The sequence below is a fragment of the Hyperoodon ampullatus genome (assembly GCF_949752795.1).
Source record: "Hyperoodon ampullatus genome assembly, chromosome: 12".
Lineage (NCBI taxonomy): Eukaryota > Metazoa > Chordata > Mammalia > Artiodactyla > Ziphiidae > Hyperoodon > Hyperoodon ampullatus.
In genome coordinates this window covers 31357952-31373508 of record NC_136925.1, presented here as the reverse complement: position 1 = coordinate 31373508, position 15557 = coordinate 31357952, and the positions used below count along the sequence as shown (strand labels likewise).

General features: G+C 45.2%; 1 protein-coding gene across 1 annotated transcript in view; it reads left to right on the top strand.

Annotated features, from left to right (window-relative positions):
• Positions 1 to 3555: 3555 nt before the first annotated feature.
• The window catches only part of FAXC (failed axon connections homolog, metaxin like GST domain containing), a gene marked incomplete at its 5' end in the record, with an annotated part of 70470 nt that continues 58468 nt past the window's right edge, over positions 3556 to 15557 (top strand). The window contains 2 exons of the mRNA XM_079716462.1: positions 3556 to 3821; positions 9089 to 9224. Coding sequence (XP_079572588.1) covers positions 3556 to 3821; positions 9089 to 9224 — 402 coding nt within the window. The remainder of the gene's footprint in view (positions 3822 to 9088; positions 9225 to 15557) is intronic.

Here is a 15557-nt window from a genome sequence, read left to right as displayed (position 1 = left end):
TTTATTCACTTGTTTATGCTCTTTGTGTTGGTTCCTGAAAAAAGGTGCCATGATGTCACTACTCCCCCAGGATACTCTGTCTTCTCCCTCTTCTCCATCTAACGCCCTACCCCCACCTCTCTTGCCCCGTGGCTTCTGCCCTCAGCTCCTAGAACTCGAGCATCAGATGAACTTCTCATAAGGCATATGCATTATTCTGTGTTCTAATTGCTTTTCTTGAGTCTTGATTCATTTTCTTTCCATTTCTGATTCTACTGCTGCCCCAACCCTTTTATCTGTGTGTCTAGCGTCCAGACTCAGCAAGAATGGTGACTTAATTGGGTTGGTTAGGAACCATCCAACATGGGATTCTGTCTCTTTGGGGCAGAGTTTTTGGGGGTTTTTTCTTTATTTTTTTGTGCTTCATTTTTTTTCTTTTTAAAACATCTTTATTGGATTATAATTGCTTTACAATGGTGTGTTAGTTTCTGCTTTATAACAAAGTGAATCAGCTATATGTATACATATATCCCCATATTTCCTCCCTCCTGCATCTCCCTCCCACCTTCCCTATCCCACCCCTCTGGGTGGACACAAAGCACCGAGCTGAACTCCCTGTGCTATGCGGCTGCTTCCCACTAACGAGCTATTTTACACTGGGTAGTGTATATATGTACATGCCACTCCGGGGCAGTTTTTTTTTTTTTTTTTTTTTTTTTGTGGTACGCGGGCCTCTCCCGTTGCGGAGCACAGGCTCCAGAAGCGCAGGCTCAGCGGCCATGGCTCATGGGCCCAGCTGCTCCGTGGCATGTGGGATCTTCCCGGACCAGGGCACGAACCCGTGTCCCCTGCATCGGCAGGCAGACCCTCAACCACTGCGCCACCAGGGAAGCCCTGGGGCAGAGTTTCTGATGCCTCTCATAAGCTAGTGTTCTAGACCACTGATAATCAAAGTGTGGTGTGGCTTCACCTGGAAGCTTGTTAGAAATGCAGAATCTCAGACCTCACCCCAGAACTCCTGAGTCAGAATTTGCACGTGAACAAGATCTCCAGTGATTCGTATACACAGTAATGTTTGAGAAACACTGATCTAATTGTCCCTTTTGATCATTGTGGCAGATTCTCAGATGATACATATATAAAGTTTGGGAAGCACTGATTTATTTGTCCCTTGTCATATCATTATGGCCAGGCTGCAGAGTGACATGACACAGACATAGCAATATCTGCGTAAAGGAATGGCCTAAATCTACCTTTCTCAAAAGGTGATAGCATAACAGGCAGGTGTTTGAGACTTTGTAGTCATTGGATTTAGACGTGGTTCAGAAGACTGAGCCACAGACCGATGGCCTAAAGAAGAAATACCATGGACAGCACTCCAGCACTGGTACCTGGGATGAGAGCCATTGTAGGTGGTGGAAAGCCCAAAGGGCTGCTGGTGTGGGACACATGGGGTTTGAATCCTGGCTCTATCATTACCTAGCTCTGGGACTTGAGCTTGTTAACTTACCTCTCTGAGCCTCAGTTTTCTTATTTGTAAAATAAGGATGCCAATAGTTAGTTAACACAGATTGTTTTGGTGAGTTACTGAAAAATGTATCATCACTAGACAGACAGGTGTTCAATAAATATTAGCCCCTTTTTTTTTCTCTCTCTCTTGTAATACCTCAATAGTAAAACAAGTTTCTTGAAAAAATAAAAATAACAAGATGCCTCTAGCCTGGAGCTAATGTCATGGTTATGACGCCAAGGCTTTCAGAATTGGCAGTGGTGGTGGGAGGGGTGGAGTAAAGATGCTCACTCTGGCTCCCCAGGTCTTCATACCATCTCACTAGGTCCTCATGGCTGGACCTAGACACTCAGGCCAATAATTAGGTACAAACGGATACTCTTTAAATACTGGCTCAACATTTAAAGAGAGCATAGGCGGGTGCCATGGGGGAAGAACAATGGAGAATCCCTGGTGCCAGTGCTCCTTGCCCCCTCTCTGCACAGAGCCTTTAGTTCGGATCCCAAACCTGTCCACTCTGCTTCCTATGCGGCCTCCTGCTCTCTCTCCCCGGAAGACAGTCTGGTGACCACCTTTGTCTCTCCAGCAGGCCTTTGGGTTCCACTCCTTGCAACCTGCCCGTGGAAGGTTCACTTCCAACCGCACGCTCTGCTTCTTGCTGAGAGGTCCCATAAACGTCTGCAGGGGTGTTTGAGACCCCTTGGTCTGGGCCCTGGCTGGCCCCTGCCCTTATCTGGTGGGGGCTGGCACCACGCCCCACATTATTAGCTGTATGACCGCCCTCACTGCCTGCTCTAAGGGGCTGGGGCGGCAGGGGAAGTCGAAGGGCGTGTCCGCCTTCACTCCAATGTCGGCTCTCTCACGCAAACGCGTGGAGGCTTCCTATATCCATCCTTTCACCTTAAGAGTGATAACCGCCCCCCACCCGCCACTTGAATTTTTTTCAATTCCTTCAAACGATTTTAAACTATCCATGCTCTTGCTAAAATTTGTGTGTACATCATACACTTGTATGAAGCACGGTCCTATTCTTTGTACGTAGGAACTTTTAAAAATGATGTTAAAGGGAAGAAAATTGATCACACACACACACACACACGATTGACAGATTTTCTGCACCGAAAAGGAAAGGAAAAACAACAACACGCCACATTCCCTGAGTTCCCTGATAATGATTTCCAAGGGGAAAGCCTAGGACTTGGGCTGCGTCTGTCGGAGGGGAAATCGCTCTAGAGTACATTTTTGTTGTTATTTATCAAACCAGACATCTCTCCGTGGGCACACTGCCGAGACTTAGGTAACTGTGTAATGTGATAAGTGTTTTTATGAGTTATGCAAAGACACAGCGCTTTCCTGACGGCCGGAGCAACGTAATTCGCGACCTTGTCCGGGCCCGGGTTCCAGGCTTGCGCGGGGCGGTGTCTCTGCCCGAGCTCCGCGCGGCCGCAGGTGAGTCCTGCGCGCGCCTCGCTCTCGCGCCTGCGGGAGGGGCTGGAGCGGAGGCAGAGGACGGGCCGGGAGTGGCGGAGGGGGACGGAGATCCGGGCCCGACTGCAGATTCCTCCGGGGGGAGCCGCATTTCCAGCCACGTCCGCAGCCCTGCCCTCGCGCGCCGAGCCGTTCCCGGCCGTGCCGCCTGGAGGCGCGGAGCCCGCCGGGGTCGCCCAGCCCTGCAGCTCCGGCCGGGGCGGAGGCCGCCGGACCGCGGAGATGCGGGGCGGGGGCAGGGCGCGGGGTAGGTGACTTTATCCCGCCTCTGTTTCCCTGCCCCAGGGAGCAATGACATCACGCGGCCTTCTCCCGGCGCCGACACAAAGAGCGGCGCGGAGAGGCCGCTGCGGGGGGAGCCGGCGGCCGCCGCTGCCGCCCCGGGCCGCTGGGCCCCGCCGGCCAGGCCCGCCGCCCGCGGCCCGCGCCCTCCCTCTTCCTCCGCCGCCGCCTCGGTCGCCGCCGCCCGCGCCGCCCGCACCGCCAGTGCGCCGCTGAGCCCGCGCCCGGCCGCGCCGGCCCCTTCCCATGCGGGCGGCGCGGGCCCTGGGAGGGGCGCCCGCAGCCAGCCGCGCAGCATGCACTGGGGGGTTGGCTTTGCCTCGTCCAGGCCGTGCGTGGTGGATCTGAGCTGGAACCAGAGCGTCTCCTTCTTCGGCTGGTGGGCCGGGTCCGAGGAGCCCTTCTCCTTTTATGGGGACATCATCGCTTTCCCTTTGCAGGATTACAGTGGGATCATGGCAGGGCTGGGCTCCGATCCCTGGTGGAAGAAAACCCTTTACTTGACCGGGGGAGCTTTGCTGGCCGCAGCTGCGTATCTGCTCCACGAACTCCTGGTCATTAGGTGAGCCGGAGAGAGGGCCCCATGCAGGGGCGCAGAGAGGGACACCTGGCCAGGGCAGGGTTGGCGCGAGGGGGGACCCGTGCCAGCCCCTCGGTCACAACGCCCAAACGCCCGAGTCCTGTCCTTCTCTTTCGCCAGAGGCAGTCCGTGGTCACCTGGCCGTGAGGGGCAGTTTGGAGTTGACAGGAGAATTAAACTGGTACTGGGAGGGAAAAACACTTGTCTCCCTATCATTCGGTGCTAAACGCAAAAATTCTCTGGGCTGTTATGGAGCATAATAGTCTGTTATGAAGATCTTAACTGCAGTGTGTTTGCAACAATAGAATTAGGTCCTGCAGAAATACTAAGTTACATTTTTATGCAATGCCCTATTTGTTTATAGATGATAATGCTGGGATATTAACCACTAACCTTATCTTTTACTTAAAGGTTAGTTCTCCACTGTCCCTTCCCCAAGTGTCAACATCATCAAAAGACTGAAATTGCAAAAGCTTCAGAGACCTCCAGGTCCCTGTTAGGGATGCACAGCGGAGTGTGCAATTTTGATGCAGCCTTAACCCGGTTATGTGCTAATCTGGTATCTAAAGCTAAGCACCAGCTTCAGGTTTAAATGCCATTGTTGTGCGAACAGGAGGAGATCCGGGGACTGAACTATCACAGGGGCCTGCATGGGAGTTGCCCCAGGCCCTAAACAGTTGCCTCTGCCGCCTGCCGCAGAATGTTTACAGGATTGACTTGGAAATACCAGAAAATGGAGGCCCTGCTGTTGGTACATCCAGCCGGACACGAGATCTTTGTTTGAGTAGAATAATGCCATAGGCTGCCAGGACCAGTGGTTTGGCTAATTGATACGCCAATTTACGGTTAAAATTTCCATGTGTTTGAGCCCTCTGTCACTGGGGGGAGGACCAGGAAAGAGCAGTTTTCAATAGCTCAGAATGTCCATCTTAGCCAATATTTTCTAAAGAGTGAGAAAATGTGTCTTACATGTCTTCTTCCCGTGGGGGAATCCTACACAATAGGTTTATAAACAAAGACAGTGATAGGTGACCTTTAACAGGCCTGCAGGGATTCCAAGAGGACACTGTAGCAGCCTAACAGGTATTTTGAATATTTTTAGTCTCTGAGAGTGGAAATCATTTAGGTCTGGGGAAATGTATTGTCTTTCATAATTGGGAAGTTTTATTTTAAGCTTATTGAATTCTCTCACTTAGCACAGTGTCTTGAATCTAGTTGAACCAAATTAAAAAAATTAAGTGATTTATTTCTCTAGATTATTGTATATATTTTCCAGTTTTAGAACTCTATTTCAAGCTAGGTTTCAAGCCATGTGGAAAACGAAAACATTTGTGCAGTGCTTGAAATGGTAACCCAGTTGTTCTGAAATTCATATTCCAGTCCAAAGCCTTTGGAGGATTCCGAACCATGTGGCTTCTCACCAGTCTTCCACTTTGAGGAGGGAGTGAGACACAGCTTCACAGGACTGAGTCTCAAACTTGCTTAAATGACCTTGCAGAAATGGGGAGGTGGGTGGGGGAGCTCAGAGTTGACCTTGGGAGCAGGCCACACCCTGGTAGGTGTGGTCTCTGTGCCCAGAAGAGCCCGCTGCCCACTTGGACACTTACTTGAAAAAGTGTTTTTAATCCTTGGTTTATTCACTTTTGTTTCTTGACAGATGTTTACACTGAGTTGGGAAACCCTGTTGTAATGCAAATAATAAACAAATGGCTGCCTGTTTTTGAGCCCTTAATAGGTGGCTCTGCTTAGAAGTGCTTTACCTATGTGATTGCATTTAACCTTCGCAACTGCCAACTGCCGTTGAATGCTTGATCTCCATTTCTTAGATGAGGAAATTTAGGCTGAGAGAGGTTAAGCAATTCACCCAAGATCCCGTAGTAAGAGTAGTAGGATCCAGATTCAAATCTGAGAATGTGTGTCTGCGGAGCCCACACTTCTACTACTTTCTCCTAAGAAGTTTCAATTCTGGAATAAGTTTTGATGGTGGAGAGGAAGAGAACTGGGGCATTGCTCAGGGAAGACAAGTCTGTGGCACAGACCTGAGTTTTTGACAACAGCTAGGGGCACAGAGGGAATAGGGGAAGAAGACCAAGGAAAATGCGGCCCTGGGATTTGGAGGTTACACGATAGAGACCTTCACTTGACGGGAAGTCTAAGTTTCAATTGTCTGTGTAGTTTAGGCAAAACACAAAACAATCTGAAATATGTGGGATGGAAAATCCATCTTGAAATGGCTACGCTGTCTGAGTTCACTGGCAATTATATTCTTCACCACGGTACTTGGATTTCCTGCTGCGTAGACTTAACCTTAATCTATGGGTACATCTCCAGAGTGGAAAGTAAAGTTGACAGGTAAGAATTATTTAGGAAGTTTAATTAATGAGTAAAATAACCAAAGTAGGTATTTTGGATTTTACTCGTATTTTTCCCATCACAGTATTTTTAAAGAAATAGAGTCCCAGCCCTTTACTTTATCCTCCCCTAGTGGAGAGAGCCTTGCAGCTCTCTTCAATTCAGTCCAGCATTTGAAAATGTGTTGTTTGTAAATTGAATGACCCAGGAATGACTTGTTACCCATAGCTTGTTTGTACTTTAGGCACATGGGCTCAGCCTGCCCTAGAAAACTTAGGGAATCAGAGCAGCCCATGAGTCATGTGATCTCTATAAACTAACAGCCCATCCGCCGTACACAGAGGCATGGTCATCTGTGATATCCTTCACCATGGGAGTAGGGGCTAGTCTTGCTGCTTGACAGGTGTTCTCTTAGACAGTCCTCACTGTAAGAGCACTTTATAAAATGTAGCTGTCCAGATTACCTGCTCCTCTGGTCCTAAACTACAGAGAGAGCTTCCTGACCTGGAGGGAGGGCTCTAGAGCCAGATTGGGTTCAAATTCACTCTGCCTTTAACCAACCATGTAACCTTGGACCTGAGAGTAAGCTTGGTTACTCAGTTTTCTCATCTGTGAAATGGAAATAATAATAGTAGCCTTCCTCACAGAGGCGATTGCATGAGTTAACACATGTGAAATGCTTAGCCAGAGTTCGACGTTATAGTGAACATTCAATAAAAGTTGGCCATCATTAATCATTACAGACTTTCATCAGAAAGTTCCAGGCTTGCATGGTCTGAGTCAAACCAGCTACTTTAATAAAATTAACTGAGGTATTGCCCATTTTTGGTGTAGTCGAAGTGCTTGGGAACTAGCGTTATTAACAACTTGATCTTAAATTGGTATTCCTTGGGCAAGTTATTTAACCTCTCTGAGCTTCAGTTTCCTTGTCTACTGTAAAATATAAGTATGATATAATATTCTAAATTTAAACTATAGCAATATCTGCTCTGTAGTGGTACTATCAGAATGAAATAATTTAATATGTATGATGTACACAAAGTCATTGGCATATGCTGGTCACATCCATTCTTATTATGACATGGCCCAAGTTAACCATCAGAATTAGATTGTTCTGGCCAGTGGAACAGGGGATTTTACATTTATCTCCTCTCTTTCAGTTCTTAAATTTTTTGCCTGGCTAATTTACGTGAAATTACCACTCTGAGTTGAATTACTTGACTGTCCAAAGTCAGTTAATTGTCAAAGCTACAGTTTGCCCTTTTTAGAAACATAGTCTAAGTGGCTTCTTAATTTTAGTATCTGACCTCCCAAACATTTCATCTAAGTGAAAACCTTTGTTTTATAGCAAGTATTGTCAGAAGTCAGCAAATATTTTTATTCTTTTGACTAGTATTTTCAAAATTAGTCATTCTTAACTCTTTAAGTGGAAAGGGCACTCTGGTGGTAAACTTCTCCAAAAAGAGTGTGTTTTACTGAACGGAGTTTCTGCAGAAAGTGGGCATCGTTGTGATGATGATATGAAGAGCTTGCCCTTGCTTGCTTGGGTAGAAGGAAGTGTGGGATTACACTAGGAACAGTGTGAAGGAACCAGAGGCTTAGGGAAGGCCAAGGGGGAAGGGTGAGGTTTATCTGACTGGGAAATAGTTGGGGAAAGTGAAAGATGGAAGTTGCAAAAGGTTCCCGAATGTGGTGTATGAGTGCCCCTGTGTGGAATGAGATTTTGTAGTTTAAGGGGATAAGACCATGTCTCTTTGAATGAGAATAAAGTCCACCACTTAATGCTTGATAGCTCACCAAATGTTTACAGATATTCTCTTATTTAGTTCTCACGATAATTGAGGCAGAATTGGTACTGTCCTCACTTTCCAAATGAGAGAGGAGGAGAGCTCTTGGGTGACGTGGCCAATAGGAAGTAGGGCTTGCACTTGACCCCAGGTATCCAGAAGTGGAATCCAGCGTTTGATCTCCTACATGGTGGCTATTGAAAAACTCTACCAGGGAAGTCCTCACCACCCAGAAAAGTAGCCAAAGGAAAAGATAGATATGTGGCTGAGACAGAAGAAAGGGAAAAGGCAGGGGTACTGGGATATATGCTGTGTGGTGAAAGTGGGGAACCTGTGAAGGTGGAGAGGAGGAGAGAGCACCAGAAGCCAGGTTCCTTGGCACCACAGGTGAAAGGTCAGGTGAGGGCATGGAGAGTTTGGAAGAGGGACCAGAATATACAGAGCCTCAGATTCCCTGCAGACTTGAGTCGTGGCAGAGCAAATCTGCACTGTTATTCCAAGGTCCTGTGGATGAATAGACTGTTTCATGGTACAGTCTCGTGGTCAAGAACATAGGCTCTGACTACATGGTTTAGTCCAAGTTCTGCCGTTTACTAGTAATGGGACTTTGGGCAAGTTTATTCTCTGTGCCTCGGTTTCCTTATCTGCAAAACATGGATAACGGTAGTACCTACCTCAAAAGGTTATTGTGAAGATTAAATAATACCCGTGAAGCCCTCAGAACAATGCCTGATGCACAGTAAGCACAGAATATCTTTTTTTATCCATCCAACTTGTCCCTGGCAGGTAGACATAGCCAGCTGGAGAAGAGGTGGACCTATACCAGAAAGTACACATCCTGCCCATAGGCCACAGGTACCAGAAAGAGGTTGACAGGTAGTTACTCTCCTGAGCCCTTGCAATTATGGAAATAGCAGAGTTTGTGAGGTTCTCTTGTGTTTTGACCAAGCTTTCCCCCTCGAAGTGCTTGTTGGTGAGGTAAGCCCCTGTGACAAACAGACCTGCTTGTCCATTGAGGAGCTACAGCCCAGCAGGGGCCTCTAAGGAACTAAGGGAACTGCATGTGTAACACGTGGATTGTTCTTTTTTTTTCTGTTTTGGTTTTGACAGGAAACAGCAAGAGATTGACTCCAAAGATGCTATTATTTTGCATCAGTTTGCAAGACCTAACAATGGTGTCCCCAGTTTATCTCCTTTCTGTTTGAAAATGGAAACTTATTTAAGGATGGCTGACTTACCCTATCAGGTACTTTTGTGCAAATATGTTTTATCCTCGTGGCAGCAATATTGGCTAGGGGGGGAAGTACTTAATCTCACAGGGTGGGAAGGGCTTGCTCTTGGTGCCAGAGGGGTGGGTATGAAAGCAGTGGTGCCCAGTCCTTAGTAGATACTTAGGAGACTTGATCCCAGTCTGTTGATTTTTACATCCAATTTAACGAGTGATCACAAGGGTCTGGACTTTCGTAGTGTTGAAGGCCATGTTATTTTTTCCTGACAGAGTATTCTTTGGTTAATAGTTTGGCCTACTGGGAACCTATAAATAAAGGTGAGCCTGATGTGGTTCTTTCCTTTAGGTTTCTATTTGTTGGAAGCATTATATTTATCTCTTATGAATCCTGGGGACAAACGTCCAGCAGGCCACCAAAGAGATATTTGTAGATTTTGTGAGAGTTTTTCCTACTGATTTGTTGTTCTGTTTGGGTGACTTTCAGGGAAGCACTTGCTCATTTCAGCCTTAGAGAGGGAACAGAGGAATGAATGCGTTTAAAATATAAATTTTTCTCTGAGTAATGCTTGAGCCGTGTCTCACAAATTTGACAGGTTGTGTTTTCATTGTCATTCAATTATATTTTTTAAAAATATTCCCTTATGTTTTTCTTTTTCGCCTAAGTTCTAGTCATAGGCATTAAAAAAAACTTTGATTTTTGTTATTGTTTTTTAATGTTATGGTCAAAGCAGGTAGTCTTTGTGATATTAATTCCTTGGAATTTACTGACATTTTAGCCTAGTGTATGGCTACTTGTTTATAAATGTTGAAAATAGAATCATATTCCCTGGGAATAGAGCTCTCGCTTTATCTACTTGTTTGAGCATGTTTAGTGTATTGTTTAGACCTGTTATATCTCTGTTTTTTTAATTTAGTTTTTTAAATTAAAAAGATTATTTTATTTTATTTATTTATTTTTGGCTGCATTGGGTCTTCGTTGCTGCACGCGGGCTTTCTCTAGTTGTGGCGAGCAGGGGCTACTCTTCGTTGCAGTGTGCGGGCTTCTTATTGCGGTGGTTTCTCTTGTTGTGGAGCACGGGCTCTAGGCATGCAGGCTCAGTAGTTGTGGCGCACAGGCTTAGTTGCTCCACAGCATGTGGGATCTTCCTGAACCAGCGCTTGAACCTGTGTCCCCTGCATTGGCAGGCGGATTCTTAACCACTGTGCCACCAGGGAAGCTCCTCTCTTTATATTTTGTCTGCCTCTTCTAGCATTTTCTGGAAGGATTGGGTTTAAATATTCAAGTGTATTTGTTGATTTCTCTCTTTTCCTGTCATTCTGTCAGTTCTTGCTTTAGGTAAGAGTATGTGTCTATTCGAGGTTATATTGTTAGGTCCATGTAATATGAAAGATCACATCTTTTACTGGTATATAGTACCCATCTCTGTCCCTTATGATTTTTTTTAACCTTGAATTCTATATTATCAGATATTCAGATCGATTCTCCAGCTTTCTTTTGGTTCATATTTGTTTGGGATATCTTTCTTCATCCTCTTTCTCTATTATTATTACTTTTTTTTGTATTTGTCTCTTGTACGCAATGTATTAGTTATAGCCAATCGGAGAGTCCTTAATTGGTGAGTTTAATCCATTTCACTTGCAATGATTATTTTATTAGGACATATTTCTAACATGTTATTTAATATTTTTCTCCTTACTATGTTTTTTATTTTTTCTCATTTCCTGCTTTCTAATAGGTAAAAATTTTTTTCTTGTCATTTAAAAACAAATTCTATTTTTGTTGTTATGGTGGTTGCTCTTAAGATCCAAATTTGTGTTTATTTATCCCCACTCACTTCTTATATGGGTCAAAATCTGTGCTTTCCTTCTAATACTACAAGTCTGTTAGTAGGTTTGCGTGAACCTTGGGTCTCTTTCTTCCCAGGGCTTATCCCAGGTGTGTTGCTGTTATCTGATATTTTGATTCTGGAATTTTGGAAATGCTTTCTCTTTTTATGGTCCTTTTTTAGGCCAGAAAACTTACTAAGTTATTTGACTAGCTTTATTTCCCATATATCTTATCCTACAGGATTTATTTATCTTTTTTATATGAGTACTTCCTTGATGAATATTTTGAATGAGCCTTTATGGGGCAAACTTTCAGTGGCTTTGCATGCCCAAGAACATCTTTATTATGCCGCACATTTGATACTTCTATGTCCAAAGTATGTTTCCTTCAGTGCTTTGAAAATATTACTCCATTGTCTTTTTGGTTTGCTGTTGCTATTGAAAAGTCTGATGTTAATCTGGATCTTTTTCTTTCTCTCTGGAGGCTTTTAGAATTCACATTGAATCTCAACATTCTTTTTTTTTTTTTTAATCTCAACATTCTCAAATGTCATCATAACTGGCTTGGTGTGGGTCTTCACGTATCTTGTTTGGTCCTTTATAAACTCTTTTCACCTGAAGTCTTTAATCTCTTTTTGATTCTAAGAACTTATCAATGTTCTTCACATGTTTCCTTTTTTTAAAAAAAATTATTTTTTATTTATTTTATTTATTTATTTTTGGTTGCATGGGATCTTTGTCGCTCCTCACGGGTTTTCTCTAGTTACAGCGAGCAGGGGCTTCTTATTGCTGTAGCTTCTCTTGTTGCGGAGCACGGGCTCTAGGCACGTGGGCTTCAGTAGTTGTGGCACGTGGGCTCAGTCGTTGTGGCTCGCGGGCTCTAGAGCGCAGGCTCAGTAGTTGTGACGCATGGGCTTAGTTGCTCCGCGGCATGTGGGATCTTCCCGGACCAGGGCTTGAACCCGTGTCCCCTGCATTGGCAGGTGGATTCTTAACCACTGCGCCACCAGGGAAGCCCTCCTTTTCTTTTTTGTTTGTTTGTTTCTCCTTCTTCTTTTCTATTCCTGATTATCTGGATCCTGGAATCTCTGCTATTATTTTCTGTGTTTCTGAATCTATCTCTTTATTCTTTTCTTCTTCCTTCTTGGAGAATTCGTCTTTCTGAGCTTCCATTGCATCCCTCTGTTCTCTTCTTGTATCCATCCTATTATTTATCTCATCCATTGTGTTTAACTTCTACATTTTTCTTCTTAATATTTTCCCTTGGTTTGTATTACAATCTCTTCCTTTATCCCTTGGAGGATATTTCTTACGCTAATTAGATTTTTCGGTCTGTCCCAATCATTCTGCCTCATGTTGTGTATATTATCTGTTGCCCTTCTCTTACAGTAACTGTACCCCTCAGGTGTCTAGTTATTTTGGTTTGAGGTCTCCTTTTACCAGGGATGTCAGCTTCCCTGCCCAGGAATTTGCACTGGGCAAAGGCTAAAGCTTAGGACACAGGTTGTGTACCTCTGAAGGAGTTTAAGAAAAGTAAGGAGGTGAGCCCCAGGCATCCCCGCACCACTGTGATTCCTCCAGTTTGCTGCTACTCCTCCAAATGGCTCCCACTGGTCAGGGGTTCACCTTTAAGCTCTTACAAAGAAGCAGCATAGGGAGGGAGTGGTCTTCTTAGCAGGAAACAGAGCAGCTGGGAGGTTGGAGGGGGAATGTTCCTCACCCAGCCAGGGTTTTGGCGCCCTGCTAATGATATTACCCCCCAAGTCCCGCCTCCCCATGGCCTGTGCTTTCTGAGCTGGTTTCTCTACAGAAGAGGGCATGGGGGTGGCAGTGATGCTCCTAAGGCAGTGCTGGGACAGTGGAATGACATGCTTAGCTTGGTAAGTGGTGCTCTGGGAATATGGCACTGAATCTGGACTTCAGTTAGGGGATCTGACAGGCATGAGGTGTTTGGGGAACAAAAAAAGGGTCTTTATGATGGGGAACTGGAATGCAAGGGGTCAGTCTGGACAGAGAAGCAGGGAGATTATTCAGGACTTTCTAAGCCAGCAATGGAGGAGAAAATAGCAAAAGACCAGACAAGGTTTGAATCATCTACACACATTGGATCGGATCTGAGAGATCCTTGTTCAGCTCGGCGTTGGCTGTCAGCACTTGAAGATGTGTGTCACTGAGGGACTCACGTTGAAGGAAGAGACCGCTCCCTGCGGTTGCCTGTCTCTGGGCCGTTGTCACTCCCCACCAGGTCGCTGCATTTAGCCAGGACAGCTTTGGGGCAATTAGGGCCCCAAACCTGAGTTTCGTGCTCTGCAGCCTCTGGTGGCTTTCTTGATCTCCTGTGCCCCCCACCCTTGATGAAGTCCTCTTGCTGTTGACAGCGGCTGCAGCAGCTGCCAGGCTGTGGTGCCCTTTCCTTTCTTGCCTTCAAGCCATCAAGCACTGATTACCCCAGGCTTGTCTCTGCCAGCAGCCTAACACCTTTGGTCATGTTTCAGAGCATGTTGCTGCACTGTTACGCAGTAACAGTGCATATACTGCTTTTAGTTAGTATAACTGGAACAACTGGATACATGCCTTGCTATGAAGCCTGGAGAGGCTTTCGAGAAGGGGACTGCTTACCCCCTTCCAAAATTAGTATTTCTTGTTAAGTATATTTTTTAGGAAAGGAGTGATATAGGAGTGTTTTTTCTTCTGTGAGGTCTCTATGGAAAATAGATGAAGGGAGTGTTCAGCGGGGTAGGTAACAGGAAAATGGTTCTATGGCTTAGAAAGGGACGCCCTGAGCCCCCGGGGAGGGGAGAGGGCGTGGGGGGGTGGCGTTGGGGTGGGGGGAGGGACGGTGCCTTGAGACCCGTGTGCCGTCAGCGAGGGTTTGTGTGCATGCAGGTGGTTCCTGGGAAGTGCTGGTGGGGCTCATCGCTTGGAGGATCAGCAGAGAGGTGTTCTGTCACAGACCCAGGGAGCTCTCCCCTCTTCCCCTTCTGTGCCCTGTACCTTTTAAAGAAAGATTAAAATGTCATCTTCCTAAGAGCACGACTTTATATTTGAAGCTTTTTTATTTTTTAACAGAAATGAGACGGGGATAAGTATTTGATGACCATTAGTAGGAACTCACAAGGGTTTTCTTAAAAAGCCTGATGTGGGGCTTCCCTGGTGGCGCAGTGGTTGAGAGTCCGCCTGCCGATGCAGGGGACACGGGTTTGTGCCCCGGTCCGGGAAGATCCCACATGCCGCGGAGCGGCTGGGCCCGCGAGCCATGGCCGCTGGGCCTGCGCGTCCGGAGCCTGTGCTCCGCAACGGGAGAGGCCACAACAGCGAGAGGCCCGCGTACCGCAAAAAAAAAAAAAAAAAGCCTGATGTGTTGGTTACAGTTATTATCTTTTAAAAATCAGAATATAAATATTGGTGGGTCAATTTTTAAAACTTTTCATTTTGTTATAATTATAGATTCATAGGAAGTTGCAAAAAGTGTACAAGGAGTCCTGCAGATATGGCTAATTTTTTTTCAAACTAAAAACGGATTTACCGTTTCTTTGTTTTTTGTGTTTTCCTGATTACATATAGATGGCATAAGGTCCTTATAAGAATTTCAAACACCACAGAAAAGTGTAAGGGGAAAATGAAAATCGCCTGACATCCTACTAGCAGGAGATTATCATCACTAATTCTTCTGACCATCTTTCCATACTTGTCTTTAGACATACATATATAAAGACATCGTTTGCCATAACTGGTTGTATAAGAAGCATGTATTTGACACAGTCACTCTTTTAATATACAAGAAAGAAAAAAGAAGGAAAATGGCTCCTTTGGAACTCTCTGCTTTGGCTCTTAGCACTAACTTCTTTTTTAAAAATTTTATTTATTTATTTATTTATTTAATTTTTGAATTTTATTTTATTTATTTTTTTATACAGCGGGTTCTTATTAGTCATCCATTTTATACACATCAGTGTATACATGTCAATCCCAATCGACCAAGTCAGCACACCACCATCCCCACCCCGCCGCGGTTCTCCCCCCTTGGTGTCCATACGTTTGTTCTCTACATCTGTGTCTCAATTTCTGCCCTGCAAACCTGTTCATCTGTACTATTTTTCTAGGTTCCACATATATGCGTTAATATACGATATTTATTTTTCTCTTTCTGACTTACTTTACTCTGTATGGCAGTCTCTAGATCCATCCACGTCTCAACAAATGACCCAGTAACGTTCCTTTTTATGGATGAGTAATATTCCATTGTATATATGTACCACATCTTCTTTATCCATTTGTCGATGGGCATTTACATTCATTCCATGACCTGGCTATTGTTAATAGTGCTGCAGTGAACATTGGGGTGCATGTGTCTTTTTGAATTATGGTTTTCTCAGGGTATATGCCCAGTAGTGGGATTGCTGGGTCATATGGTAGTTCTATTTTTGTTTTTTAAGGAACTTCCATACTGTTCTCCATAGTGGCTGTGTCAATTTACATTCCCACCAACAGTGCAAGAGAGTTCCCTTTTCTCCACACCCTCTC